The sequence below is a fragment of the Fulmarus glacialis genome, unplaced genomic scaffold (genome assembly GCF_000690835.1).
Source record: "Fulmarus glacialis isolate BGI_N327 unplaced genomic scaffold, ASM69083v1 scaffold5662, whole genome shotgun sequence".
Taxonomy (NCBI): domain Eukaryota; kingdom Metazoa; phylum Chordata; class Aves; order Procellariiformes; family Procellariidae; genus Fulmarus; species Fulmarus glacialis.
Genome location: NW_009199677.1, coordinates 21054 through 46437, shown reverse-complemented (window position 1 = coordinate 46437; position 25384 = coordinate 21054). Strand labels below are relative to the sequence as shown.

At 39.5% G+C, this 25384-nt stretch overlaps 1 protein-coding gene across 1 annotated transcript; it reads left to right on the top strand.

Moving 5' to 3' along the window:
* Positions 1-928: 928 nt before the first annotated feature.
* LOC104069378 (mitogen-activated protein kinase 12-like) lies at positions 929-22913 on the top strand. Its single transcript, XM_009573328.1, has 9 exons — positions 929-1033; positions 9398-9427; positions 11128-11175; positions 16392-16506; positions 17174-17245; positions 19362-19441; positions 20232-20310; positions 21867-22040; positions 22843-22913. Exons 1-9 carry the CDS (start codon positions 932-934, stop codon positions 22911-22913), a joined length of 771 nt encoding a protein of 256 aa, XP_009571623.1. The 5' UTR covers positions 929-931.
* Positions 22914-25384: the final 2471 nt, after the last annotated feature.

Here is a 25384-nt window from a genome sequence, read left to right as displayed (position 1 = left end):
ATTCAATTTTTATGTTGTTTATAGTTACAATTCTAATAGAATAAATGAAGTTTTCATACAGATTTAATAGTAGAAATCAGCAGAATTATAATTTGCATATTTTAACCAGAGGAAACCCATTTAAGTCTAAATAATAAAATTTGTAGCTATGAAACAATGATCACATCTAATTCTTCCCTTCATGAAAATGCATCTGCTTGTCTTTGTAAGAAGAGGAAAACTGATGACTTTATTCTCAGGTGCCAGACGTGACTGTCTCTGTGTTCAGACCTGACTTTAAGGGTAGACTCTGAAGGATGGGTTTACTACAAGCAATGTGAAGAACAGTTTTGGATCTTAAGTGAAGAAGATTAGCCTTGAAATGCCAGCTTGGCATTCTCAGGCTTTCTGTTGCTGGTGTCCCTTACCAGTACTAAGTACTGAAGATCCCAGTTTATGATCCCAGATGAAAATTAATGGAAGTTGTTGTTGCCTCCTAATTTGATCAACTCTATTTCGTTACGTCTGACCTTGTCTATTTGAATGAACCATCTAGGCGGTTTGGTTGCTGCTAGTTCAATGCTGTGATCATGATTGTGAGATACATAGCATTGCGTGAATGTCTTCGTTTTCTGTGTAGGTGTCTTTGAAATATCACAGGGCTCTTGGTTAGGTTCTTTCTAACTAGTTCAGAACCTGCACTCTTCTGATAACTAGCATCTTTCCATAATCACTGACAGGGTTGGGCAATACCTCTTTATGACAATCAAAATAGATAAAACCAGAGAGATTTGGAGGGGAGGGGGATGATGATGGAATTGTTTGGTAAATGGAATGTTCTATAATTAAATATTGTCACTGAACTACATCATAGAATTATGTTTCAATTTATTTGACAAATTAAAGTTATTCTGTCCTCTTTTCTTTCCTTTTTTTTTTAAGCTACCTTGTCATGCCATTTATGGGAACAGACTTGAGTAAGATAATGAAGCATGAGAAACTAACTGAAGACCGAATCCAGTTCCTGGTGTATCAGATGTTGAAAGGCTTAAAGGTTTGCCACTTTTACTATTATTTTGATTTCACAATCTTTTTTCCTAGTAAACCATTATGGAGAGCTATAAATACTTATCATTTGATAGCAGGATAAAATTTATCTTGCCTTGTATAGTAAAAGTAATGGCATTCTGCATAGCAGTTGTTTTGTGATGATAAATGTTATCTGGGGTTTTTTTGTATGATGGTTTTGTCTGTGGCTTTTTTCAAGCAAAAAGAAAAGATAGTCATTCAAGATCTATATAATACATTGATCCAGAACGTCCTTGGTTTCCTTACTTAAGTACACCAGAATGTCCCTGCTGTGATTTTTAGCTGCCTTCTTCCCCAGTAGTTGATTGTGGCGCTGCTTTGCCACATCTCTTACTGTGGCTAGTTGGAGAGCATAGAGACTGAGAATGAAACCACTGTTGAGTTCAGAGGCAGGATTCCCCTTGACTTGAGCCCTCAGCTATAGAATCATATTTCTCTAATTTCTCTAATTTGAAAATTTTTCCATGGCTTACCAATACTGGTCTGACACACTGTTGCTAAGGCACTCTGCACCCAACCTGCTCCAAGTGTATCCTTCTGTGCTTTTCTGAAGAGCGCATATATATATGTGTGTGTGTGTGTTATATAGATATATATGTGATTGGGGGGTGTGTGGATGTGTGTGTATGTGGATATTTATACCATACCTATATGTATGGTACATATATAGGTATGGTATATACATATATGCTAAATACTGTTTATTATTGCTACTGTTTTTTTCCTCTATTTGGCTTTTAAAAAATGGACTGTGATTATTAAAGTTCCTATCTTACAACACAAAAAGAAGATACTCTTTAAGCTCCCTGTCCATCTATAACCTATACTAACGTGATATGAAAATGCTTCTCAGTCTAGATTGGTACTGCAGTTCTTAAATTACAGTGTTTGCTTTTTGGATGTACACAACTGTTGATCATAAAAAGGCTATTACTTCTTCATTATTTTTTTCTTTTGGCAACACAATTCCAAGAGAAGAAAAACCTTGACCTAGCTCTGCAGGCTTCAGCCAGGCTCTCCTGCAGTGATGGCCGTTTAATTCCCTTTGCTGCTCTGGAGATGCATGTTGTAATGAGGCCGTGGAAAGGAACTGTCTGGAATTGAATGTTATTCCTTGGCTGCTGCTTGCACTGTGCAATTTTGGTTTTACGGTACCGTGCCTGCAACATACAACGAATGGGCAGACTTTCCTTTGCGCTCATACGGAGATAAGTGGAGTCGGTGTGCTGGAAGGTATGTTGCATAGGGATGTGCTTGTCCAGTGGAAATACAGAACTGGTTTTGATACAGGAAGGTCTGGCACATCCATCAGGATGGTGATTCTTCCAGATCTATATTTGCATTGCCAAACACTATTAAAAATAAATAATATCGCAGGACAGCGTGCTGTTCCTGGACAGGAACATCAGGAACAGCGTACCCGAGATTCCTTTGTCGCTCAGTACTTAACAGATACAGAAGGGCAAGTAAATTGTTTTACTCCCATCACAAAGCTTAGTAAATATACTTTGTTGCTGAGTCCTGCATTATTAATTTCTCTTTGACCCTACCTCAGATTTTGTGTTCTTCATTTAGTAGATTTTCACTCACACAGCTTTTTACATGTGCTAAATAATTATCCTTTCTATTCTACAGTTGTGCATTTAAATGCTGTAATTCCCATTTTACAAATGCAGAAACTAAAGCCAGGTTTGGGGAAATTGGCTTTATTTAAACTAAAGGGAATCCATCTCCAATCTGGTCATTGAATGTGGAGTTATGATTTCAGTTTTGTACTTAGATCCCTAATTACAAAGCCATGTCCTAATAAGTGTTTTCTCAAGAACCATATAAGTTGAGTGGTCCGTTTAGTTGCAGGTAACTGTCTGGGAAACAGGTTTCCAGCAGAGGCATGCTATTCACCAGAGATGAAAAACATCATGTGGGCTAATTTTACAGGCAAGCAATATATGAACTGTAAAAAATTAGCTTGAGTTGAGTGTAGTGGAAAGGATGAATAATTAATTTAATTCCAGTGAAATAGCTTAGAAACATATTTTGGTCCTAGTGGCCTAGATTATCTCACAGAGGCCAACAGAGTGGAGTTTGTGGGTTGACGCTGAAGTCTGTTGGATCAGTAAATGTGGAAGGCAAGCGGAGCAACTGTGCGTGGTTGACATACGTCTGAAGAAAACAGAGCAGGAATTAAAGAGGATGTATTGGGTTTGAGTGGCAAGGTTTGGTAGTGGGGGGCTGCAGGGGTGGCTTCTGTGAGAAGACACCAGGAGCTGCTCCCCACGTCAGACACGGCCAGTTCCAGCTGACTCCAAGACAGACCCACCGCTGGCTAAATGTGAGCCCATCAGCAATGTTCGTGGCACCTCTGTGATAACAGATTTAAGGAGGGGTAAAAACCACTGTGCAGCAGCTGTGAGAGGGGAGTGAGAACATGTGAGAGCTGTGAGAGGGGAGTGAGAACATGTGAGAGAAACACCCCTGCAGACACCAAGGTCAGTGCAGGAGGAGGAAGAGGTGCTCCAGGCGCCGGAGCAGAGATTCCCCTGCAGCTTGCAGAAAAGACCGTGGTGACACAGGTTACCCCCTGCAACCCATGGAGGACCATGTCAGAGCAGATATGCACACTGCAGCCCATGGAGGACTCCATGCTGGAGCACGTGGATGTGCCCTAAAGGAAGCTGCAGATCATGGAGAGCCTGCACTGGAGAGGCTCCTGGCAGGTTTTGTGGCCCACAGGCGACCCACACTGGAGCAGTCTGCTCCTGAAGGATTGCATCCTGTGGAAAGGAGGAGAGGCGCCTTGCAGGTTTTGTGGCCCACAGGCGACCCACACTGGAGCAGTCTGCTCCTGAAGGATTGCATCCTGTGGAAAGGACCCATGCTGGAGCAGTTTGTGAAGGACTGTGTCCTATGGGAGGGACCCCATGCTGGAGCAGGGCAAGAGCATGAGGAGGAAAGAACAGCAGAGACAACGTGTGATGAACTGACCACAGTCCCCATTCCCCATCCCCCTGCACCGCTCGGGGGGGAGGAGGTAGAAGAGTCAGGGGTGAAGTTGAGCCTGGGAGGAAGGGAAGGGTGGGGGGAAGGTGGTTTTAGTTTTGTTTTTTGTTTCTAACTATCCTATTCTGTTATTAATTGGCAATAAATTAAATTAATCTTCCCTGAGTCTGTTTTGCCCATGATGGTAACTGGTAAGTGATTTCCCTGTCCTTGTCTCGACCCACAAGCTTTTCCATAGTATTTTCTCCCCCCCGTCCTGCTGAGAAGAGAGAATGAGAGAGCGGCTTGGTGGGCACCTGGTGGCCAGCCAAGGTCAACCCACCACAGGGGAAAAGAGCAGGAAGTTCTTGATGTAAGCTGCTATTCCCAGGATTTTATAAAAACGAGGGCAGTTCTCGTTCCAGTTACAAGGCAACCAGCAGGGATGCTGAGATAGTCTTAGTAAATTGGTGTCTCTGGTCTCTGTAACTGTGTTAGATCTTCTATAAGAAGTGGTTCACCTGAATGTTTTGTCTTTTCCCCCATGTTTTTGAAGAGCACAACTGTACTTACCTCAAAATTACCAGCAGGAAATAAGACATTATTCAGCTACTAGATTCTGATGTTTTGTCATTTGCTATTGCACAGCAAACATTTGAGAACAGTCTTTACTGTATCTGTTCCACTAAATTTTGGATTCTTCTTGAACCAATTCATCCAGCCACAATAATATACCTAGTTGGAAATATCTTTAAGAAATAGGAGTGGTCCAGTGCTTGAGGGACATTCTTGCAGCACTGTCCGTGCTAGGAATTGGGTTAAGCTGAAAGCAGAGAAAAAAGAAAATGGGTCAGTAATTTGTTACTGACCAGCAAGTTAGCTGTTTAAGAAAGGTCTGCCAAGTTTTGCATTAAAATCTTGTACTTTTTAAAGTCTGCTGTATCTGGATTAAAGACAGCCCATCTGTGTTTATTTAGATTGCTTTTTTGGTGGGGGAGGGGGAACAAAGCATACACTTAGCTAGCGCTTAGTTGAGGCTTTATAAGGGAAAAATACTTGCAACACCTGGGAAGGAGGAGTATGCCACTCAGTAGATCTTCATTGTAAAACTCTTTCAACTTCCCAAGCTTAGCCTCTCATTTTTATAATGCATATTATTTTTTTGCACCTTTTAACTTTGATGGACTTTATTTTGGGGGGGGGGTTTGTCTTAAAGATGTTACCTGCAATATGCATTTGTCCTTTGTGTGAAGTACATAAGCACTTTATGGTATCTGTATTTATGTCTGGTCGAAGGCAAGAAGACTGTTCATCATTTTTGTCACATTGCACTTCTATTGTAACAACCTGTTTACATGTGACAGTTAAATGCATGGAGAAAAAACTCTGCATGAGTGATGTATTGTGGAGGGATAAGAGAGATTTTTGCTAAGCCCCCAAGTCAGTTCCTTGCAGGCTTCATTTCTACATTCTACCTGTAGACTGGTCCTGGATTGGTTGTATACCAAAATGCTCAACAGGCTTGATTTAAAAAATATATAAACTGAGGTCAATAGAAAGTTCATACTGAGTTCAGGAAGATTTGTATCAAGCCCTCAGGTCTTTGCTCTGTAAGTCTATACAGTCCTTGTTTCTCAGTTAGTTTTTGTTCTTGCCATTTTACTGTCTTCTTTCTATAGAGAATTAAATATTAATTTCCTTTCTTTGGTGAGCCTTGTAGTTTATCAGAATTTAACTTCATCTGTGGTAGGAAAAAACAATGCGATTTGACACTGCTTAAAAACAATGATGTGACTCTCCTTTGTGTGTTTCCTAGTCGGGCCTTAGCCTGGCATTAAATTTCACTGAAGTATGAGCTTGCAACTTGGAAGGGCTTTCATCATTTTTTTTGTTTGACAGAAAAGCTGTGTATTGTCAAAGAGTGCAGAAGGCAAGCTGAACATAAATGTCTTTATGTAGGTGGAAAGGAGCTGGAGCTGCCAGCGCTTTCAGTCTTGGGTCCCTCTTCTGCAGGAGTGCCAGCTGGGTTCCTGTTCGTAGGGGTCTGGGGAGGTGGGTGGCAGTCCTGTTTCTTTGTTTGTACAGTGTCTGAGAATGGACGGATAGCTCTTGGGCCATACAAACACCTGTTCAAGCTTTTTGTGCCATACTCACGGCAATATTTACCTGCTCTAGTTCTCTCCTTTTGTCATCTCTATTTACTGTCTTTTGTTCATGTTTATGTTGTTTTTTCTGCTTCTCTGCTTTCCCTTCCCCCCTCACCCATTTCCTCTTCACTTTTTCCTTTCCTGCCAAGTCACTCCTCATTTCCATTTTGCATGCTGCCTAGAATACTTTCTCCTGAGTCTTTTCTAATTCCCTTTTGATTAGCTTTTTATTTTGTGTAGAGATTGCATATACAGACAAGAATGCTTAGAATTTAGACAACTGTGGATAGCTTCCTAGCAGAATCTGAAGCTTGCATTCAAGAATTTATGCATGCTACCAAAAATTGCCTGTAGGATAACACACGGAGCTTCTGTGCTCCAAGGCACTTTGCTCATGTTAACTGGGTTCTTGAATCAAGTATTGTTCAGGTGAAGTGGTAATAACATTGTGAAGGATATGTCTGCTCTGGTCTGGATGTTTTTTGCTTGTTAAGAGTGAAAAATCTGTCAATAAATGGATAATTTAATGAGGAGAATCAGTAAGAATAGGATCCCGTTTCAGAAGGTTATTGAACTGAAACGTAAAATTTTCTGAACGAAGACTGGTGTAGTTCCAGTGCTGCTACCTGCCAGGAGATAATAAAATGCAATTAAAAAAATATTGGTATTGTTAAAGAAACGCTGCAGCAGAGCACCAGTGTTTCAGCTTACGGGAAGGCTGATGTGTACATTAGCACGAGGAATAAGTGCTATTTCATGTAGTCTCAGTAGTGTTGTATTAAGAGGAGTGTTTAGAAAATATAGGCGTTCTCCCCGAAGTGTTAACATTATTTTGGTGCTGTGAGCACTCATAAAACATTCAGTGGGATGAGAATGCCAGCTAAACCATGCTCTTCCCCCCCACAGGTGAGATTTACTTTAACTAAAACTCCGAAGGGTGCAGTCCTTTTAATTCCTGTTCCTACATGCCACATTCTTAGGTGCAGAAACTCCTGGGTCTGCCAGTTACTTCCTTACTGTCTACAGTCATACCAGCAAAAATAGCCTACAGAATATTATAAGCATCTGCTCTGGAAAATCAAGAAGCTTCAGTAAGAAGACATTGAAATGCTTTAGAATGCAAGTAGTCATTGTGATATACTTGATCAAGATGGCTATTGGCAGAAGTCATCAGCTTTTTCCTCATTTGTTGGGAGTCTAACTACTTATAGATACATTTCTTTTTTTAAAAAAAAAAAAAAGTACATATCCTCTCTTGTCTTTGCGTACAAATGACAAACTTCCTCTTTTTGCATCTGGTTCCTCCCATCCTGATCCACTTCATGCACATCCCTGACAGAAACAGCATTTCGTAGTTCTTCATTTGCTGTAGCAGTTTTACAGCCTACGTTCTGGGGAACAGCACTGTGCCCTCAGCCCCGTGTGTCTGCCCCAGGAAATCCTGTGAAGTGCTTTGGCAATTCCTATGGGTGATGTTAAACCTTACCTCATCTGCAAGTAATATGCAGCAGGAACTGGTCTACCACAAATGCCAAGTCCTGCATGGACTTGGGCACAGCAGTCAGCAGTGTGCCCGTGCAGCAGCGAAGCCTTACCGTGATCTGGGCTGGATTGGTGAAGTTTTAACCACAAGGTTAAGGGAAGTGAATTTTTTCCCTCTTTTCAGAACCTACGAGACCACATCTGGAGCACTGTGTCAGGTATAAGAGAGGAAAAAGTAAATGTCAGAGATTTTATTTTTGTTCAGTCACTGCTTTAAAAAGTTGGTGCCTTAAATCCAGGTCTGGTGCTGCTTAGGTTGTATGGGTTTTGTTTAAGTTCAGAAACCTAAGTCCGAAGTGCTCATTGGATCTGTCCAAGGAAGTTGGCTTTGATCTGTAGTTTTGCTTTCTTTTCCCTGGTCCCCTCATGAGGTGGGCTATGAGGATCCCTTTGCAGAGGGACTGTTGCATTTACAAGGTTAATTGCTCATCTTCGTGGCTGCTGGGGAAGAAGACAACAGTTGCTGGGGCTATGGCTGGTTGGCAGTTACCCTGCAAAGTTCAGTGCTTCGGTGAGACCACCTGACTGTCCCTGGTTGGTCTTTCCTGGCTCTGACATCTGGTTTCCAGTAACTCTTTTCCCAGTTATTGTCCCATTCTTCAGGGTGGAATAAAACAAAAACTCTCCAGGTGAGGCTGGTGGGATTCACATCTCATCCATCTTTTCTGGGGACTTTTAAAAAAGCCTTTATTGTTCTTGTGTTGCTTAGTGTCAGTAGTATGAGCTGCCATCAGTAGTATGGTCTGTGGGGTTTTCAGATCAGATCCCCCACACCTGAAGTGAACAGCAGTAGCACGTCCCAGGCTTCTCTTGGAAAGCATGTCCTCAGGTCAGGACAACTTTCTGCATTTCAATCCTTGCAGAAGAGATGCCTATGTCTGAGCTAGTTACTAGAGGCTCCCTTTGTTGTCTGTGATGAAAATAGTGGCTTTCTTCTAGGGCATCATTCAGCTGGTGAGAGGAACCGCGTACCTCAGTGGGGAGCATTTGGTGACAGACATCTATATTTGGTCTGGTGTCTTCCCAAAAGAACTAGTCCTAGGTGTCCATTTGTTGGTTTGACTTTTGAGAGCCCTTAAATAGGTCACTGGAAAGGCGATGAAAATGTTTGGGTAAAGGAGAGTGTCTTGTAACATGGCTTCTCGATGTTTCATTGAGGAAGTATTGAAGCATGTAGCAAGACTTCTCAACTAAGACCTTGACTGGCCTTCATCCTGGTCTTAAATGATTTCTAAAAACTCAGTACTGCTGGAGCGTATGAATCTGAACTATGATGGCACACAGGAGATGTCTATTGCAAGAAAGCATTTCTGATATGTAAAATAGTAAGATTTATTTTGATACATATATATATATAGCAATGCCAAAAATTAACTGGAAACAGGATTTTTTGTATGGGAAGAATTAGAAAAAACTGTATGATCTGTTGCAGTACTCAAACTGATTTACTGGTTTCTCATTATTGGGGGAGGGGAAGGGCAAAATGCTAGTTTAATTATCTGAATGTTAAAAACATAGCTAAAAAGATCTTCTGTGCAATAAATAAACATTTTCTAATTTCAGATTACTTTAGCACCATGAAAAAGTACTTTCTCCCCTGCCCCAGGCAACTCCCTAAAGTCAGGACCTCATTAACTAAAAAATACTTTCTCTTTTTACAGTATATTCATTCATCAGGCATAATTCACAGGGTAAGTGGAAACAATATAACAGATGTTTATATTCTGATAATGTGAGTGGTGTTTGTGTATAAGCATGCTCATAAATATGCCTGAACTTCTGTTTATAGTGTCTCTATAGTGTTTGATGGTGCCTTTAGTTTCTTGTTCAATAGGAACAAAAGGTGGTATGGCTACATCAGTGTAAATTGGGCACTCAAGTTGTGCTGAATACAGCTTGGATTTGGATTTCTTAAATTACTTTGTGAAGTTGAGTTGTAAGTCCCCACAAGAGCAAATAGTGTCTAAACTGAGATGGATAAGAGGGTTTTTTGGCTTTTTTTTTAATTAAGATTAAACTTTTAAAAACAATGTTTAAATTGTTTTTTAAACATCATATTAATGTTCAAAGTTGGGGGGGAAATTAAAGCATAGAAACTGAAAAAGTAGTCCAAAATTTTAGAGCCTTGAAAACCTCAATTTTTTCTGAGAGAAATTAAGCATCTGATTCTTTTTGAATCCCTGCTGTGTCTAAAGTCCACTTAAAATCACATTTACACTGTGAAGGAGTTCTGAATGATGCCCTTGCAGTACCAAGCAGCTTAACTTCCCCAAAAACTGCATCAGAACACTAGAAACAGGCCATTTGTAATAAAATATCAGGAGCACCACAGAAAGTGCACATTGTATAGTAGCTTTAAGCTGGACGTGGAAACTACGCAAACTGCCAAAATAGTGTAATAAATTGATATTTTTATTTCTACAACTGCTATGATCATGGTCTAAATTTACAGTTGCTTAGACTTCTTCTAAGCTCCCTCTTGATGGTTCTTGAGCTGCTTCGCTTCATTACAGTTGTTTGCATCAATTTGTTTCTCTCCAAGGCCCCTCTGATTTTAAAACGTATTTGTATAAAACATCTGGATGGATGCCTGTTAAAAAGTTCAGAGAGAAGATTCCTCTTAATGTCTTGTGCTAACGTGACAAAAAAAGGTTTGCAAAAGCTGAAGGAAAACTTACATCTGATTTTTTTCTTTCTAATTGTGAATGTCTAAAAGTCACTGACATTGCAAAGTCTTCTTAGTCGCTGCCAGTACTATTCCCTTTGCTGCTAAACTTAGAAGTACAAATTTTGAAGATCATTAAGAAGTCTCTACAGGAGCTAAAGAGGCTTAAGGGAATTTTTTTCGTGCTGCAGTCTCCATTCAATTGACTTCGTTAGGAAATTGATTTTCCCACAGAAGAGAGCATAGTCTTTTATGTAAAATCTTGTTTGATTCCTTCAGTACTCCTTCTAGGTATATCAGGGTATGGAACCTTTTAAAAGTGTATTTTGATATGCAGTGTGTACAGTCCAGAAATATATATGTGAATCTTTAATTTTGTGATGTTATTATAAAATGCAACAAATTTATGTCCAAACCCCACTCACAGTAAGATGAGTGAGTTCCTTCACTGGCAAATATTTTCCTGACTTCTAGCAGAAAAAAAGCTGATTTGTCTGGGGGGAAAACATACTGGGAAAAAACCAAACGTATTCAAGTTTGTGTCTTTGTTTCTGCTATTTGTTATATTTAATTTTCTAATTTAGATTTATGATGTCATTTTACCTGTTGCTGTTCTAAGTAATTGTATGAAAACCATTAAACCTAAGTGAAAGAAAGACATAAAGCGTGCTTTATTGTGCTTGCTGTAAAATAAATAAATAACGTCTATTTCAAATCTGATTACAGGATCTAAAGCCTGGAAACTTGGCAGTAAACGAAGACTGTGAATTGAAGGTAGGATATATTTATTTGAAAAAATGGTTAGATGTATTAGAAATACACTGCAGAAGACAACGGGTGCAATAGACATGCTGGCTGGTTTCAGTGATGGGCCAGGCTTTCAGCCCCGGGGCTTTGAGGAGTCACGGAGAAGTAGGGGAACGCTGGAAAATGGAAGGGAAGAGGATCAGATGGGCAGTGGTAACAATCTTGAAAAAAATTACGAGAGACTGCTCCTTATACATATTTTCCTATTGTCTGACTTCAGTCACCACAAGAAGAATTACATATTTATTTAAGAAATAAAGCCCTGAGTAGTGAGAATCTTTTCACCTCCTATTCGTATGTCCTTGAGAGACAAGTGGCAGAGGCGATGATCAATTTCTGAGATCATTCTAGAGCCAAGCACAAGAAGTCGCTGCACCTCAAGCTAGAAATGTTGCCCAGGATGTCCCAGCTGAAAACATCCAGTCCAGATGGGACACTCTGGGAAGCTGGTACCCAGTGCTAACAGGGGAAATGAGGGTTGACTCCAACATGTAGGGGAGGATTTCTGGTGAGGCAGTCGGTGCCCCAGGTTACTATATTCATGGCATCATTGGAGGGGTTGGTGACCTTGGTCCCTCCAGCTGGGTGAAGGGCAGTGTAAGAACCGAAACTGCTTCTGCGGGTTTGGCCTTGACAGAGCAGTCCACGCCACAGCTGTGTGCCCACGCCAAGCGCGTGCGCGTGGTGGTAACCGTCAGCCGTTTCCTGTGCAATGTGTATGTTGCAATGAATACTGGTATATTTTTATGCAGTCACTCAACTAAAAGTACTTCTCAAGAAAAAATCATGTCATGGTTACAGTCGGATAAGAGATGTAATGGAGAACTGTTTTTATGATATGTTGCAGCTAATCACTTCGGATGAGCATGAGAGGAATCACATACTGCTCACCACGAATAAGAACATCTTATTTCTTTGAAAGTGATTCCTTCTGCGCTGTTAGAACCAGCAGTAGTATTAATTGCTTGTAGACTACAGTGTATTTCATAGCAGGAATATATCCGTTCTGCCTGATTTTTGCTCTTACTTGAAGTAGTGAGGAAAAAAAATCATTAAAGGGAGAGAATTCCTAATTCAGCCTCCTGTAGTTCAGCTATTAGCTGTTTCTGTTGCTACGCTGCAGACAGTTGCACTTTATGGCATTTCGTGTATTACCTGGTTGCTGCTTCTCTGGAGTGGGGCAAATATTGGCGTGTATCGTGACTCCCTTCGTCCTACCCATCAGGGATTCCCTCGAAAGATGAGTAGGAGGACGGTCCACACCCACACCTCTTCTCAGTATGGAAACTGGGCTTAGCTGGCAGGCACTCTTGGAGATTGGAGCTGTAGCATAGCACCCGTTGTGGAAAGCATCTATCCTGAAGTGTAGATGTTGCCTTGGAACTTCCTTGGAAATGTTCTCAGTAGAGTCCATCTTCTCCTGCACAATGTTTGTCACCTCAAGCCTCCTTCTAAATCATTGAACTGAAATACTGAATCTGACCAGTTCTGATAGCAGTCTTACGTGTATTGGAAATTTTCCAAAGCCAGTTAGAGTGGATAATATTTGTACTTCAAAAATAATTACGCAATGTACCCTGACCTAGCAAAAATGCATCTGTTTGGCTGTGTAGAATGACTTTGTTATAAAAAAGCTAATTGCTTATTATGAAGTGGAATTATGTAGTACTCAACACTGCTTATGTTAGGAATATAGTTTATTTTCTTGAGTGTAGAGATAGTAGCCCCAGACTGCTTCCAGTCCCCAGTTAATTCTATTCTTGTATTTTAATAGACCATTATTAATTTTTAGAATTGTTTTTGTCACATATCTTCTCTTAGCTCTAGCAATCTGAAATGCTAGTCAGAGTTTTTCAGCTAATTACAAAATCAAGCTATGTCTTCTATCCTATGCTTGAATCATGACTGGCCTATACATCCTCACAAAAAAACTGTAAGTTTGAATGGGGGCTTTTGTGTCCTGATATGTAAGTACATTTAGATCTTATGGCCAAGGTTTCCTCCCTAAAAGAGACATAAGACTTTATGGGAGTAGTTCAGTTATGCGCGAATTTCAGCTTTGAATAAATATAAAAAGTCTAACTGCATGCTGGGAGATACAGAAGAAGATCAGAGGTTATGAAGCACTCCCTTAATTAAATCAAATAAAAGTGCAACGCTGCAAAAATGTTTTTTAGCATATAACATACAAATAATATACTTGCATGTAGCTGTTGTAATACAATTTTTTGCTCTTTGGAGGCTGACCTGAATGTTCAGGGTCCTGTCATTTCAGAATTTGCCTATCTAACACAAAAAGCTGCTGTTGCCTCCTGGCTTGTAGGTGGCCAAACAATAAGTGGGTCCCAGGGCGATGGGGAAAAAAAGAGAATCTAGAAAAAGCAGTTGTACGTGTTTCTCTTCCCGCCACCCCCCCCCAGCTGTGCAATTACATTTTGAGATGCAGCCCAGGTCTAAGACATTCTTCCATGATACGATCGCTGTATCTCTACTGTATCTCCTTATTTAACACAACTTATTTTTCTTTTACCTTGGACATTATTAAGCTTTTAGATAAACTGAGGCAAATAATTCTACATCAGAACACAATTTTGTGAATGACAAGGACAAAATGTAGCGTTAAGCTTTAGTTTTTGTTTCTTGACTCTCGGAATGAAATTATGCTGTCCCTGGTCATATGATAAGCTCTGATGTGATATGCACAATAAAAGTGCAAATTTGCAGTTAGGAAATACTGGTTGTCAAAAGGCAACTCTGGTCTATGAACAGAAAGGAAACTATAATACGTTGAGAAGTGTGCGTAAAAAATATCAAGGCGAGGATTTAACTGGGATCTCTCTTACACTGACTTCCCCCGTGTGCATGCGTGCGTTCAGGTGCAATGGGCAGGATGTGACCCTGCTCCGAGACTGCGCTTTTAAAGCCAGTTTATGCGGGCGCAGGACCATGCTGCCAGGGATAGTCCAACCCTTTTCCCCCATGTCCGTGCACGCAGCAGCTTCCCTTGCATCAGCTCTGGTGGCGATGAGGCTGTAGGCAGGTTGGAACAGTTCCTTGAACTGGTAATTATTTAATAAGCAATCAGTTTTCTTTTTCACAATGAGCTTTCTGGCTCCCTCATCTGATGCTCTCAACTGCTACATAGGAATCAGAAGAGTGACAGTGAAAGGTGCCTGAGGGGAAATCACTGCCCTTTCTGCAGTCTTGAAGATACAAGTTATTTTTATTACAGTTATTGAAGCAAGTTAGGAAAATTAAGGTTGCTGAGTAGAAGGAGAGCTTATTCTTGAGGAGCTGAAGGGAATTTGCTCTCTCTTTCATAATTCCTGCATTTTAAAAAGGATTTTCAAACTTGCTCTGAAAATTGCTTTGGAAGTTCCAGCTGAAAAGTTGAAGATTGGAGTATGAGAATAATAGTTTCATGTGAAGATTGTTGTTGAAGTGGTATCATGTTAATATTAAGTACTAACAGGATACACTTGTTCCTGAGCCTAATGCATATGTAAATGAAAAGAAATCCTGAAGTTAATACATAATGCACAAAAATTTTCACTGTCGTTTTCTGGTTTTACGAAAATACAAACTCAAATTATATTTTATCTCCAACTCCAAATGTCACAAGCCTTAATGTGGAAAAGGCCTAAAAAGCTGTGACTGAATAGATGGTACCACTTGTGGCTTTTGACCTATTACATAAAACTTCCATTTTTCTTCCACCCCACCTCCTGTGTTACTGGGAAGACATAATGTGTGTGGTATGTGTAGAATAAATTTGAAAACTGTATATAAAAGTATATTTTGTTACTGCAAATACTTTTATTCCAGTAAATCTTCAGTACCCAAAGTTCTGAGGGGTAACTTCGGCCATAATCCATTGTATTTTATTGGTAAGAATAAAAATCTCTCCCTTGGCATCCTATTCCTGTTTCTAAATTGGTAGGTAATCAGCAGTTATGGGGAAGATATGGAAATGTTGTTTCAAGTATGGCAATAAAGATAAGCCATAACATTTTATATTCTTGATCTATGAATGAAAACATAATTTTCCTTTCTGCTAGTGCCGGGGAATGATGAAACTATCCTGAAATGTTTTAAAATGTTTAATTACAGTGAGAGCATTACAAATACATCACTCTTGATATAGTAATGCACAGGTGCTCCTAGTAAAAATGTCTGCCCTGTCAATATATATGAAGCCTGATACACGTGGAGACTAGTCCATGCAAAGCTACACATTCAAGTATTTGTGGATGGTGATGATTTATTTTGAATAGACTTTTCTTACCGAAGACCCCTGCTTCTTGTTAGAAGCATGAACTTCCTGATAAACTATGAACTGACTGTCATTCCAGGAGTGGAATTTCCTTGCTATTGGCCACACCCTTTGGCACCGCCTTTTGATGGTCCGTACAGGTGTGCCTTTACGTTAGCCAATTTTGTAGAAGTTGACAACAGGCCGTAACATTAATTTTTATTCTTGCTGCTGTACACATTGCTATATCTAGAGATAAGTATCTGAGCGTCTTAGAAATAAGATGAATTGTGCATAATCCTTAAAAAAAAAAATGCACTGAACTTGTGTTTCTTACAGAGGGTTGCTCTGTAGTTGACGCAGTAGGTTGGGGAAAACTCAGTGAGACTAAATAATGGTAATTCCCTGCTCTTGTTGCAGATTTTCAATGTGACCTAGAGGAAGCTGTCCCTTGTATGAAAACTTATAAAATAGAGATAATGATTAGTCCTCACTTCAGAATACTATAGGAACACACTCGTGAATAATTGTGCCACCTGGGTTATCAGAGCAATGGATACCATCTAAGATGGGTGCTGTTCTTTTAGCCCTAAGAAGATATGACAGTCATTCCATGGCCAGGGAATTTTTGCATTGAATGTGACCAGTATCTTTTTAACCAATAATCGAAGAATTTATTGTTTTCTTTACTGGCTTTACAGCTTTTAATCTTACTATAGAAGTATCTAACATGGAAAAAAAAAAGTAAAGCTCCTTGCTACTTCTGTCTTGATTTTTAAAACGAGAACAAGACACTTCAATGAGAAAAATATGCAAAAATAAACCAATCTCTGCAGAATGCTCCAATTCTTTTATTTTCTGCATTTGTAAAGTCTTTTTGAAATAGATAACTAGCTGTCTGATCAGGATGTTCTTTGTGCTTCCCCTACAGATTCTGGATTTTGGATTGGCGAGGCATACAGACAGTGAGATGACCGGTTACGTGGTTACAAGGTGGTACAGAGCCCCAGAAGTCATACTTAACTGGATGCATTATACACAAACAGGTCAGCATCCCTTCAGAAAAGTCTTAACAGAGATGAAGCGTTCACTGAATCAGGCAGTATAGAAGCAAGTCTTTGTTTTTGAAGCAAACGAGAAATTGGAGGTGGAAATGACAATATAATTATGCAAAACTTCCTTGCAGATAAATTGCAGGTAATTGTTTGTGGTTGTGAGTTTGGGGGCTCTTTTGTGTATTTTCTTAGAGTAACAGAAAGTGCCAAGGTGGTTGGAAAAAAGCGATACAAATGTATACAGATGTGACAGTCTGGTCTATGTTCTTGTGTTCTGCACCGATTGTCATCTGCCTGCAAAAATGTGCTGATTGTAACTCCAACAGACAGGGGAACATGGCAGAAGGAGGGAATTCAAGTAATGCTAGGATAACTATGGAAGTTTTTGAAAGCACTGAAAATTTACTTCCCACGTGCACCTGCGTGTTGCTGAGAAACTGATTCTGCATATTATCAGATTATCTCCAGTTTGCTAATTAGAAAGGCTGGTAGTTTTACCTATACTGTTCATCATACTTGGCAAGGCACTCATTTATTTTGTAACAGGCTATAAAGGTAAATTTTACACTTCTTTAAAATATGCTTTAAATTAAACTTTATGTATATTTAAATGGACAGGTATTCAGCAATTCAATGTGACTATTGGTCTTTTTTTCAGTTGACATCTGGTCTGTGGGCTGTATAATGGCTGAGATGATAACAGGGAGGCCTCTGTTCAAAGGAAATGATCGTATCCTTCAGTGAATTTATGACACGTAAGAAGATGATGAGAGGTTCTTATGTGATACAGTAGGTCTGTTCAAAAACTGATGAGCATAAATTGAATAGTAAAATGGCTTGCACCTTTCTCATTAATTGGTTATTTGATATCTGTACCACTTTTGCACATCTGCAAATTAAAACTTGTATTACTGAACTTTTTCAATAGAGAAAGAGAGGTGATCTTTGAATCACGTCTCAAATCATCAGGTCATAGGTTCTGTGATGATAGAAAAGACCTATTTTGATTTTTTTTAGTAATAGATTCCACAACTCCAGAACACGCACAGAAGATTCTGCTGTAGTTTACGGACTTATGTGCACATGCTAGTCCATTTCATGCTTTTTGAGACTTTTACCAAAAAATGTTATGTAAGTAACATCTAGTAAAATGTTTTAGATTTACAAAAAACATCTAGTGCTATAATTTCATTGCTGAGGAATTAAGAAAATAGTTAAGATTAAGCCATACTTCAACCTCAAGTGATACTTCAATGGCAGTAGTAGTTGTGATAGTTAATAGAGGATGGTGTTGATAGAAGACAGCAAGAATTTCTTACTTTTTTTTTTCTGTTTCCCAGCTTTGTATGTTTGACAGCTCAGCCTAATCATTTTGCACTGCTTTTCCCCTTGTGGAGTTCAGTCAATAAATTGCTTATCTGCAAATACTTGTTTACAGAATCACAGAATCACAATTGTTTAATTTTAGTTATATTTGTATTTAAGTACTTACATGTAAGACTAGGACTTTGTTGCATGGATCGTATTATTCTTGTTTCGTGAGGAAAAACATAAAAAAGGAAGATTGCATCCACCAAAAAAAAGTAGAATACATCAAACTATTTCAGCTGTGCAGATTGTAAGTACGCATTAGTTCTTAACAAGAAAATACTAAAATGCCTGCCAAAGAACAGCCGTTGACTAACAGCAATTTCTCAACTAATGATAACCTTAAGCATTCTGGTACATAAATAAGGAAATGAATGAGTCATAGTTTTCAAGTTGCACTGAAAATCTAAGAGTGGAAAAGCTAGTATTTTAGTCATACTGGGTTTTAGAGATTTCAGAACTATTGACTGAATTTCTGTGTCCTGCGTTACGAACGAAATGACCCCAGCATAATAGTCCTTGCTGGCCTTCGAGTGTATGAATCAGTACTACCTATTGGCGGGGAAATGCAGCCATGGGTTCAACTGTGGGTAGGTGAATAAGAAAACAGCTAACTTAAGGGATTTTTGTTTTCGTATTATGAATAGGTTATCCTGCAAACTTGGTGTGGGATTTTATTTATTTACTTATTTCATCAGCATTACTCACTATTGCCTTTTTCTGCAGAGGTTGGTGGAATCCTCGTGTGCCCTGAGCTCTGATCTAGCTTCTAGCTTTTCATCTGCTGCTTTTACCAGAGTAGCAAATGAGTCATAAAGCTGTTCTCTCAAGCATTAGCCTCCTGTAAATACGGTGTTTCTTCTTTGAAACAGCTAATATTGTTGCTGATTAATCTGTGCTGGTTTAGGACACAGAAGACTAGGGATGCCTTACCCCAATGTCTCCCAACATCTCAGCATCTGGAATCGAGCTGAGCATGTGGGAAATGAGGAGAAGAGGGATTAATTTTTTTCCTCTTGAAGTTTCTCAATGTGGAGAAGAACTAACACAGACTGGTTTCCTCTCATTTGTGTTCTGTTCATTGTACCCCCTGGTGTTCCCTGTGACTTTTCCTGCCTGTACATCACAGAAGTATTGGATAGACCAGGGCGATGCATGCAGTCTATGTGTTGATTGTTCAGATACTCCAATGCTTTTGGACTGATTTTGACCAAAAATAAGAGGAGGCCTGATGATATTAGAGGAGTTTGGAGATGATTCAATTATGTGTTCCCAAGTTATAGGATATTTTATTTCAGGTACTTTCAGTGTCTTTGCCTTTTGCAAGAAAAATGGAGAACTTTCATCTTTTATAAATCTTCTGTTCAGTCGTTGCATTGTGATTTTTGCTTTACTATCCAATAGCGAAGAAACTCACAATTTTTGCAAGGTGTTTAGTTTCATGGTGAAAGACTTTGTTCCTTATTTCTGGTATTCAGATCTGGACCAACTCACAGAAATAATGAAAATAACGGGTACACCAACTCAAGATTTTGTTCAAAAACTGCAGAGTCAAGATGTGAGTATTCTGCTTTGTCAGTTGGTTTTACATGTCTTAATTTTACTTAAGCCATGCTCAGTCCTTAGACTGGCTGAGATAATATGTATTGACTACTGAAATGACCTGTGATAGTACATCTCTGCCTTGAAGCGCTTTGCACGCCCAGAATAGCTACTGGAGATTAAGGGGGCGCAGAAAATGATCAGGACTTGAAAAATCTATATATTTAAATACTTCAAAGTTTCCAGTGTGTACCGTATAAATAGTTGAGCTGATGCATTACTACCTTTATTGGAAACATACTGAAAACATGAACCTATTCAGAAAACCGAATTGTTCTGCAGATGTCACTGACTTTGTCTTTCCTATTCTTCCTGTCCTGTCCTTCTAGAATCCTTAAGCCTCTACTATAAAAAAACCCTAAAATTAATCATTAGACTAACTATACAATTTAAATACTAATGAATTACTGTATAAGGTTCACTTCTAGAGATTCCTGTAAACTCACTATGATATCCTTTCAAATGATGCATACATATTTATTCTAATTAATATATTAAATATTGAGCACTAATAATTAAAGCTTTACATTATCATTTCTTAATCACAGTTTTAAGGCTTGATTTTAAAAAAAAAAAAGTTCCTTTAAACAAGAAGGTGAATATAATCAGGGTTTATGACCCAAAAAACCCTCCATTTGTATAATGTGCTATAAAAGCATTGGTGAGTTACCTATTACTTGTAACGGTAATGTTGTCACGTTACAAATGCAGCAAAGGTCTAATTTAATATTCATGTTTCTTTTAAGGCAAAAAATTATATCAGAAGCCTCCCAAAAGTCCAGAAAAAAGATTTTGCATCCATCTTGAAGTATGCGAATCCTTTGGGTAAGACAGTTTGTGTCTTGTTCTCGTGTTTGCATTGGAGGCAGCAGCAGTATCAGTCATGTGATAGGTTATGTGATGGTTCTCGTGCTTTTCTATCTCTTGCTTTCCATAATTCATAACTTTGATTGTAGTGGCTGAACTTTGCCAAGTTTAGACCCTGCCAGGAATCAGATGTTTCTTAGAAGAGTTGAAAAAGAAGTATTTTGTGTTGTAGGCTCCGATCCAGCATCTGCTTAATGGTTTTACTGGAGCAGCTTTCTGAAGAGCCCTGGGAAATTAAACATATGTAATAAATTTTTCTGTGTATTGTATTTGAAATATAATTCTGAAAGCTCAATCTGATCTACAGTAGAAATGCAGGCAAATAGAAAGCTGACGTTTTAGTCATGGAATGAATACATCCTGAGAAACATCTGTGCATTCCTGAGAAGCACTGGCTTGGATTTGATAGATATAAACAGCCAGAAGAGCATACCAAGTGTGCATAACTGTGACATGACCCGAGGCAGACAGAGCTCTGAGATGGCTCTGCCCAAGCCTTATCTGTTCCCCAATGATCTGAACTCTCACAAAGCCAGTTTTATTAGAATACAAATTAGGATAATTGAATCTTCTCAATTTAAGAAGTTAAAATTACATGTTCAGATGCAGTAGAAATAAACATGATTAATAAGCAGCCCTTACCCTGACCTTCTCAGCTACAGCAAACCACATTTCCATTTAGTTTTCAGTACATTTCTTCCTATCACCTCTGTGGCCATCTGGCTGCTCCTTATGTAGAGAACAACAGCTTATGGTCTGGGAGAGAAGGTTGGAGAGAATCCATGATGTGGCAAGCAGGAGTTGCAGCATCCTGTCCCGCGCTGCTGCCTCTTCTTCCTTTCAGCTGCTCCACCCAACCCAGGAACATTCTTTCAGGATAGAAAAACAGAGAATAAACAAATCATTCATCATATGTGTTTACACTAGCCCATTTTGACAGTCTAACAGTGGACCTGATCAAAATCCACTGAAGAGGAACATACAAGATTTTTATGGATTGTTTTGGCTGAGGTCAAAAACACATAGCAGATAAAGTCAGTGCTGAGATTCTGAGCACGGACAACTGACTTGTCTTAGCGAACTTCAGAATGTACTTGGGCTTGGATTTGGTCACACAGAGCAATTCTCATTAGCTCTACACCCACCTGTTCATTCTGCTGCTGTCAGGTCGTGATGTACCTTAGAACCACAACACAGTGGCGGCAGCGATGAAAGACATCTGGGAAAGCCCCAAGCACAGTGGTGCTGGAGCAGAGAAGTCATTAGCTGAGGTGATGTGGCTGTATTTCATACAGAAGCAAGGGAGCATCTCTGCGTTGCATCAGGCTTTGTACACATCCCAGCTTGCTCACAACACTATTCTGTCATGCAGAAGGGCCCCACTGGCTATAGAATGAACACCCAATGATTCTGCTTTATAACTCTGTGTATTTATTTGAAATATCTCCAGGGCAACATTATTGTGTACAAGCTGGAATCAGTGGCATGAGTGCAGTTTGTTTTCTGTTCAATAGCTGTAAACCTTTTGGAGAAGATGCTGGTGCTGGATGCGGAGAAGCGAGTCACGGCAGCTGAGGCTTTGATGCATCCTTACTTTGAACCAATTCACGATCCTGAGGAAGAAATTGAAGCTGAGAAATATGACGACACATTTGATAACATGGATCTTCCGCTAGATGAGTGGAAGCGTGAGTTTAGTTTTGTGATGTTTTAAAAAACGACCAGATAGAAAGGCCATCCAGAAATAGGAATATTCCCCTTTACAAATTACTTTCTCTGCTTTTGATGGAACAGAGTAAGTAGACAGCATTAAGATAGAAAAACACTATTAATAAGGCAGTGTTCCTCCTATCAAGTCCTCCTGGAATGATCCCCAAAGGTTTCTTCTCTGCTTCCTAACAGAGGCTCTTCCTCCTTCTCCTCCTTCTCCTCCTTCTCCTCCTTCTCCTCCTTCTCCTCCTTCATGTGCTGTCCTCCCATCTTCTGCTATGTAGGAAAGAAACCATTTCTGTAACATGTTCCTCCCAGTGGATAGGATAGGCGAACAGATTCCTCAACTGTTGGCTCTATAGGACTGCAATGGTTGCTGGTCTTAATTTTAAGTTAGGTTCTCTCAGGGAGAGAAAACGCACCTATCTCATCTAACGTCAGAGGTTTGTATTTTGGCTCTTAAGTGAGGACTTGACTTTTAAAGCTGATGTGCTCAGTAGCTCTTTCTGAGGCTATTGCCCCCTATACTGTAAAGTCAATGCTCGCATCCCTTTGAAAGCACCTATAACATTTCAGTATTGGGCTACTTCTTCAAATCTGAAATAGTGAAAAAACGATCCTTACTTTTTGTGCTCTTTCTCTCTTTTTTGCCTGAAGAGGTCTCTCTCTTCCTGACCTAGATCAGAGCCTAACCGTGCTGGGGGTTGCACCTTGCTCATGTCTGTGCAGCTCCTTTTCTGATTAGACCAGCAACACTATGTTTATTCTGTTGTTTTCCAGGCATTACATATAAAGAGATACTGAACTTCAAGCCACCACAGACATCGGAGTCAAAGGAGACAGCAGTGTAATTGTATGCCTTGGTCTTTTCAGAACTCAGAAGAAAGCAGGAAAGTTGTAAATGTTTGTGATATTTCAGGTGTATAAAACTTTTGTAAATAAACTGGACGTAATCTGTTTCATCTGCACTGCAAGAACGAACAATGTTTTTTACTCTGCATGTGGAAGTTGGTGCCTTTGGAAGTAGCATTTCAAAACTGTCCAGAAACTTATTCTTGCCTACAAGTTCTTCCTTCTGCACGAAAAGATTCAGACTGTGATAACCTGGTGCCATCCTCAAAAGAGCAGGTAGGACTAATTCTTCAAGTCAGAGATCAGAAGAGTACAAGTTACCACCCTAAGCAAGCTGAGACACAGAGCATGTCAGAGATGTGCCATGATTGCTCTCCAAGGCCATTGAACTGTCTTGAATGCAGGAAGTATTCGTGTGACTTCCTCTGGAATATTTCACCTTGGTAAGATGCCCGGGGAGGCTAATCAGCTTCTGCTACCTCAGCTAGTGCAGCGGGTAGCAGAGACACAGACCGAATGAATGCCTATGTCCCCTGTCCTGTGTGAGTGGAGGAGAATCTGAGCTCCAGCCATTTCTGACAGATCGGGGCAAGAGGCAAGAAGCAGAGAAGTGTCGATGTCCTAGATTTTTTTGAAGTAACCAGCGTAGCAGGACAAGATTTGACAAATGCACTAGATGAACCATCTCTAGATAAACAATCACTGTCAAGGGGTATAATATTTTCCTCTGAATGCAGTGCAGTCTCTTTGTGTAATAGACTAGGGATCAAGGATTTCCAGGGAGAAATTCTTAAGACTTTCTAAAATTTTGTAATCTCTCTGGCATCTTAGTATTGAAATGATCACTGAAAAAGTACATCTTCTCAGAGGATGTACTGGTTATAGAATCAGCGGTGCTGATTTTAGAAATAAAGCTGCATGCGGGTCACATTATAGAAAATAAAATGAGGATAAAAATGCTACGCTGCAGCTGTTCATTGGGAATACCTGCAGCAAACTGATTTGTTCACAGTGTATAGAGGTGTTGTTGCCAGGTGCAGAGCAACAACCATTCCTTTTTTTAGCCTTTTGAGCTCGTCTTACCTGGGGGGAAACCCTCAGACCTTCTGTTGGGAGGTGCCTTACCAGAGGGAGTCAGCTTCCTGATGGATATTGGTTAGACACTTCATGAGTTCCTCTTACTGTCTGGGTTCATTTATTGTATTTTCCTAGGTGCTTAGTTTGTAATAATCTCTCAGAGGTAGGAAAAAGAAATTGGCAAACTTTTGGTGAAGAATTTCTCTGTGAGACTGCTTGTCCTTGTTAAAGGTAATCTCTTTACAGTTGATTGTTTGAATGTGGATTATTCCCAATGCAATATGCTGTTGTGTGTGGCTACTGAGTGAAACAGTTGTGAAGAAAGACACTTGATCTTAGCAGGTAATAACTGAAAAAGAAGTAAGAAATTACTTGGTGTTTTTTGCTTTAATAACCAATTTAAACCAGAAGTTTAATCAAGGCACAGTTGTTCTGTTTCTTTTAATGAATGTTTAAGTTAAACACCTGTAAATATTGGCATTTGTTTAAAAATTGTGATAAGCATCGATTAGCTGAGATGGGCACCTAGAGAGACTAAATGGTAAAAGAAACCTTTAATTATTGATGTATTTGACAAGTCATTAAAAACTATAGTTTCAGGAATGCATGCAAAAAAAGCAGATAATGTAATTTGAAACAAAAGATTTTTCCACACTACAAGTCACTGAAGAAGGCACACTTAAGAGTCATACCCCATTTTGCACTATTGACTTTCTCCTTGGACTACACTTCTATGTTGAATAGGAACTGGAACTTTATTTTTTACTGAATAGATGTTTTCTCTTTAGGATCATGCCCTGTGGTCCTCTTAAAAGTCATGGGAGAAAAGTGCCTATTGGAATTGGTGGGTTTGATAGAGGCAGTCAAGGGCAATGGAAGAATGTCACAAACTTCTTTGAAAATGCTCCCTCTGTATTTTAAATGGAAATTCAACATCCTAAATTCTAGCAAATGTTTAAAGTCTTGAGATAATGCAAGTGGCTCAAATGTTAGACTTCAAGGGAGCATGTTTTGTCATTGAAAAACTGGTTTGCATTTTCTTTGTAAATGCCAACACTTCAATGGGCATTTTCACTTCCCCCCGCTTTAGCTTTAGTGAAGTCAAGCCCTAAAAACCTCCATTGGCTGAGGTGAACATTTCCCTCTCTTAATCTTGACATAGTATTGGAGAAGCAGCTGACCCACATGAGAAAGACATAAGAAGATAATGTTAGTTTTTTCTAGATATTGGGGGAATACAGAACTCTTAAAAAAACTGAAGAGAAGGCCTTGATGCATATGCCAGCAAAGACAGAAGTACTGCTGTGCTGTCTAGTCAGCGCACAGTCTGTAAGGTGAAATAACAAACATGGAAAGTTTGTCACATCTTGGCAAGATGTTTCTGCTAAGAGAT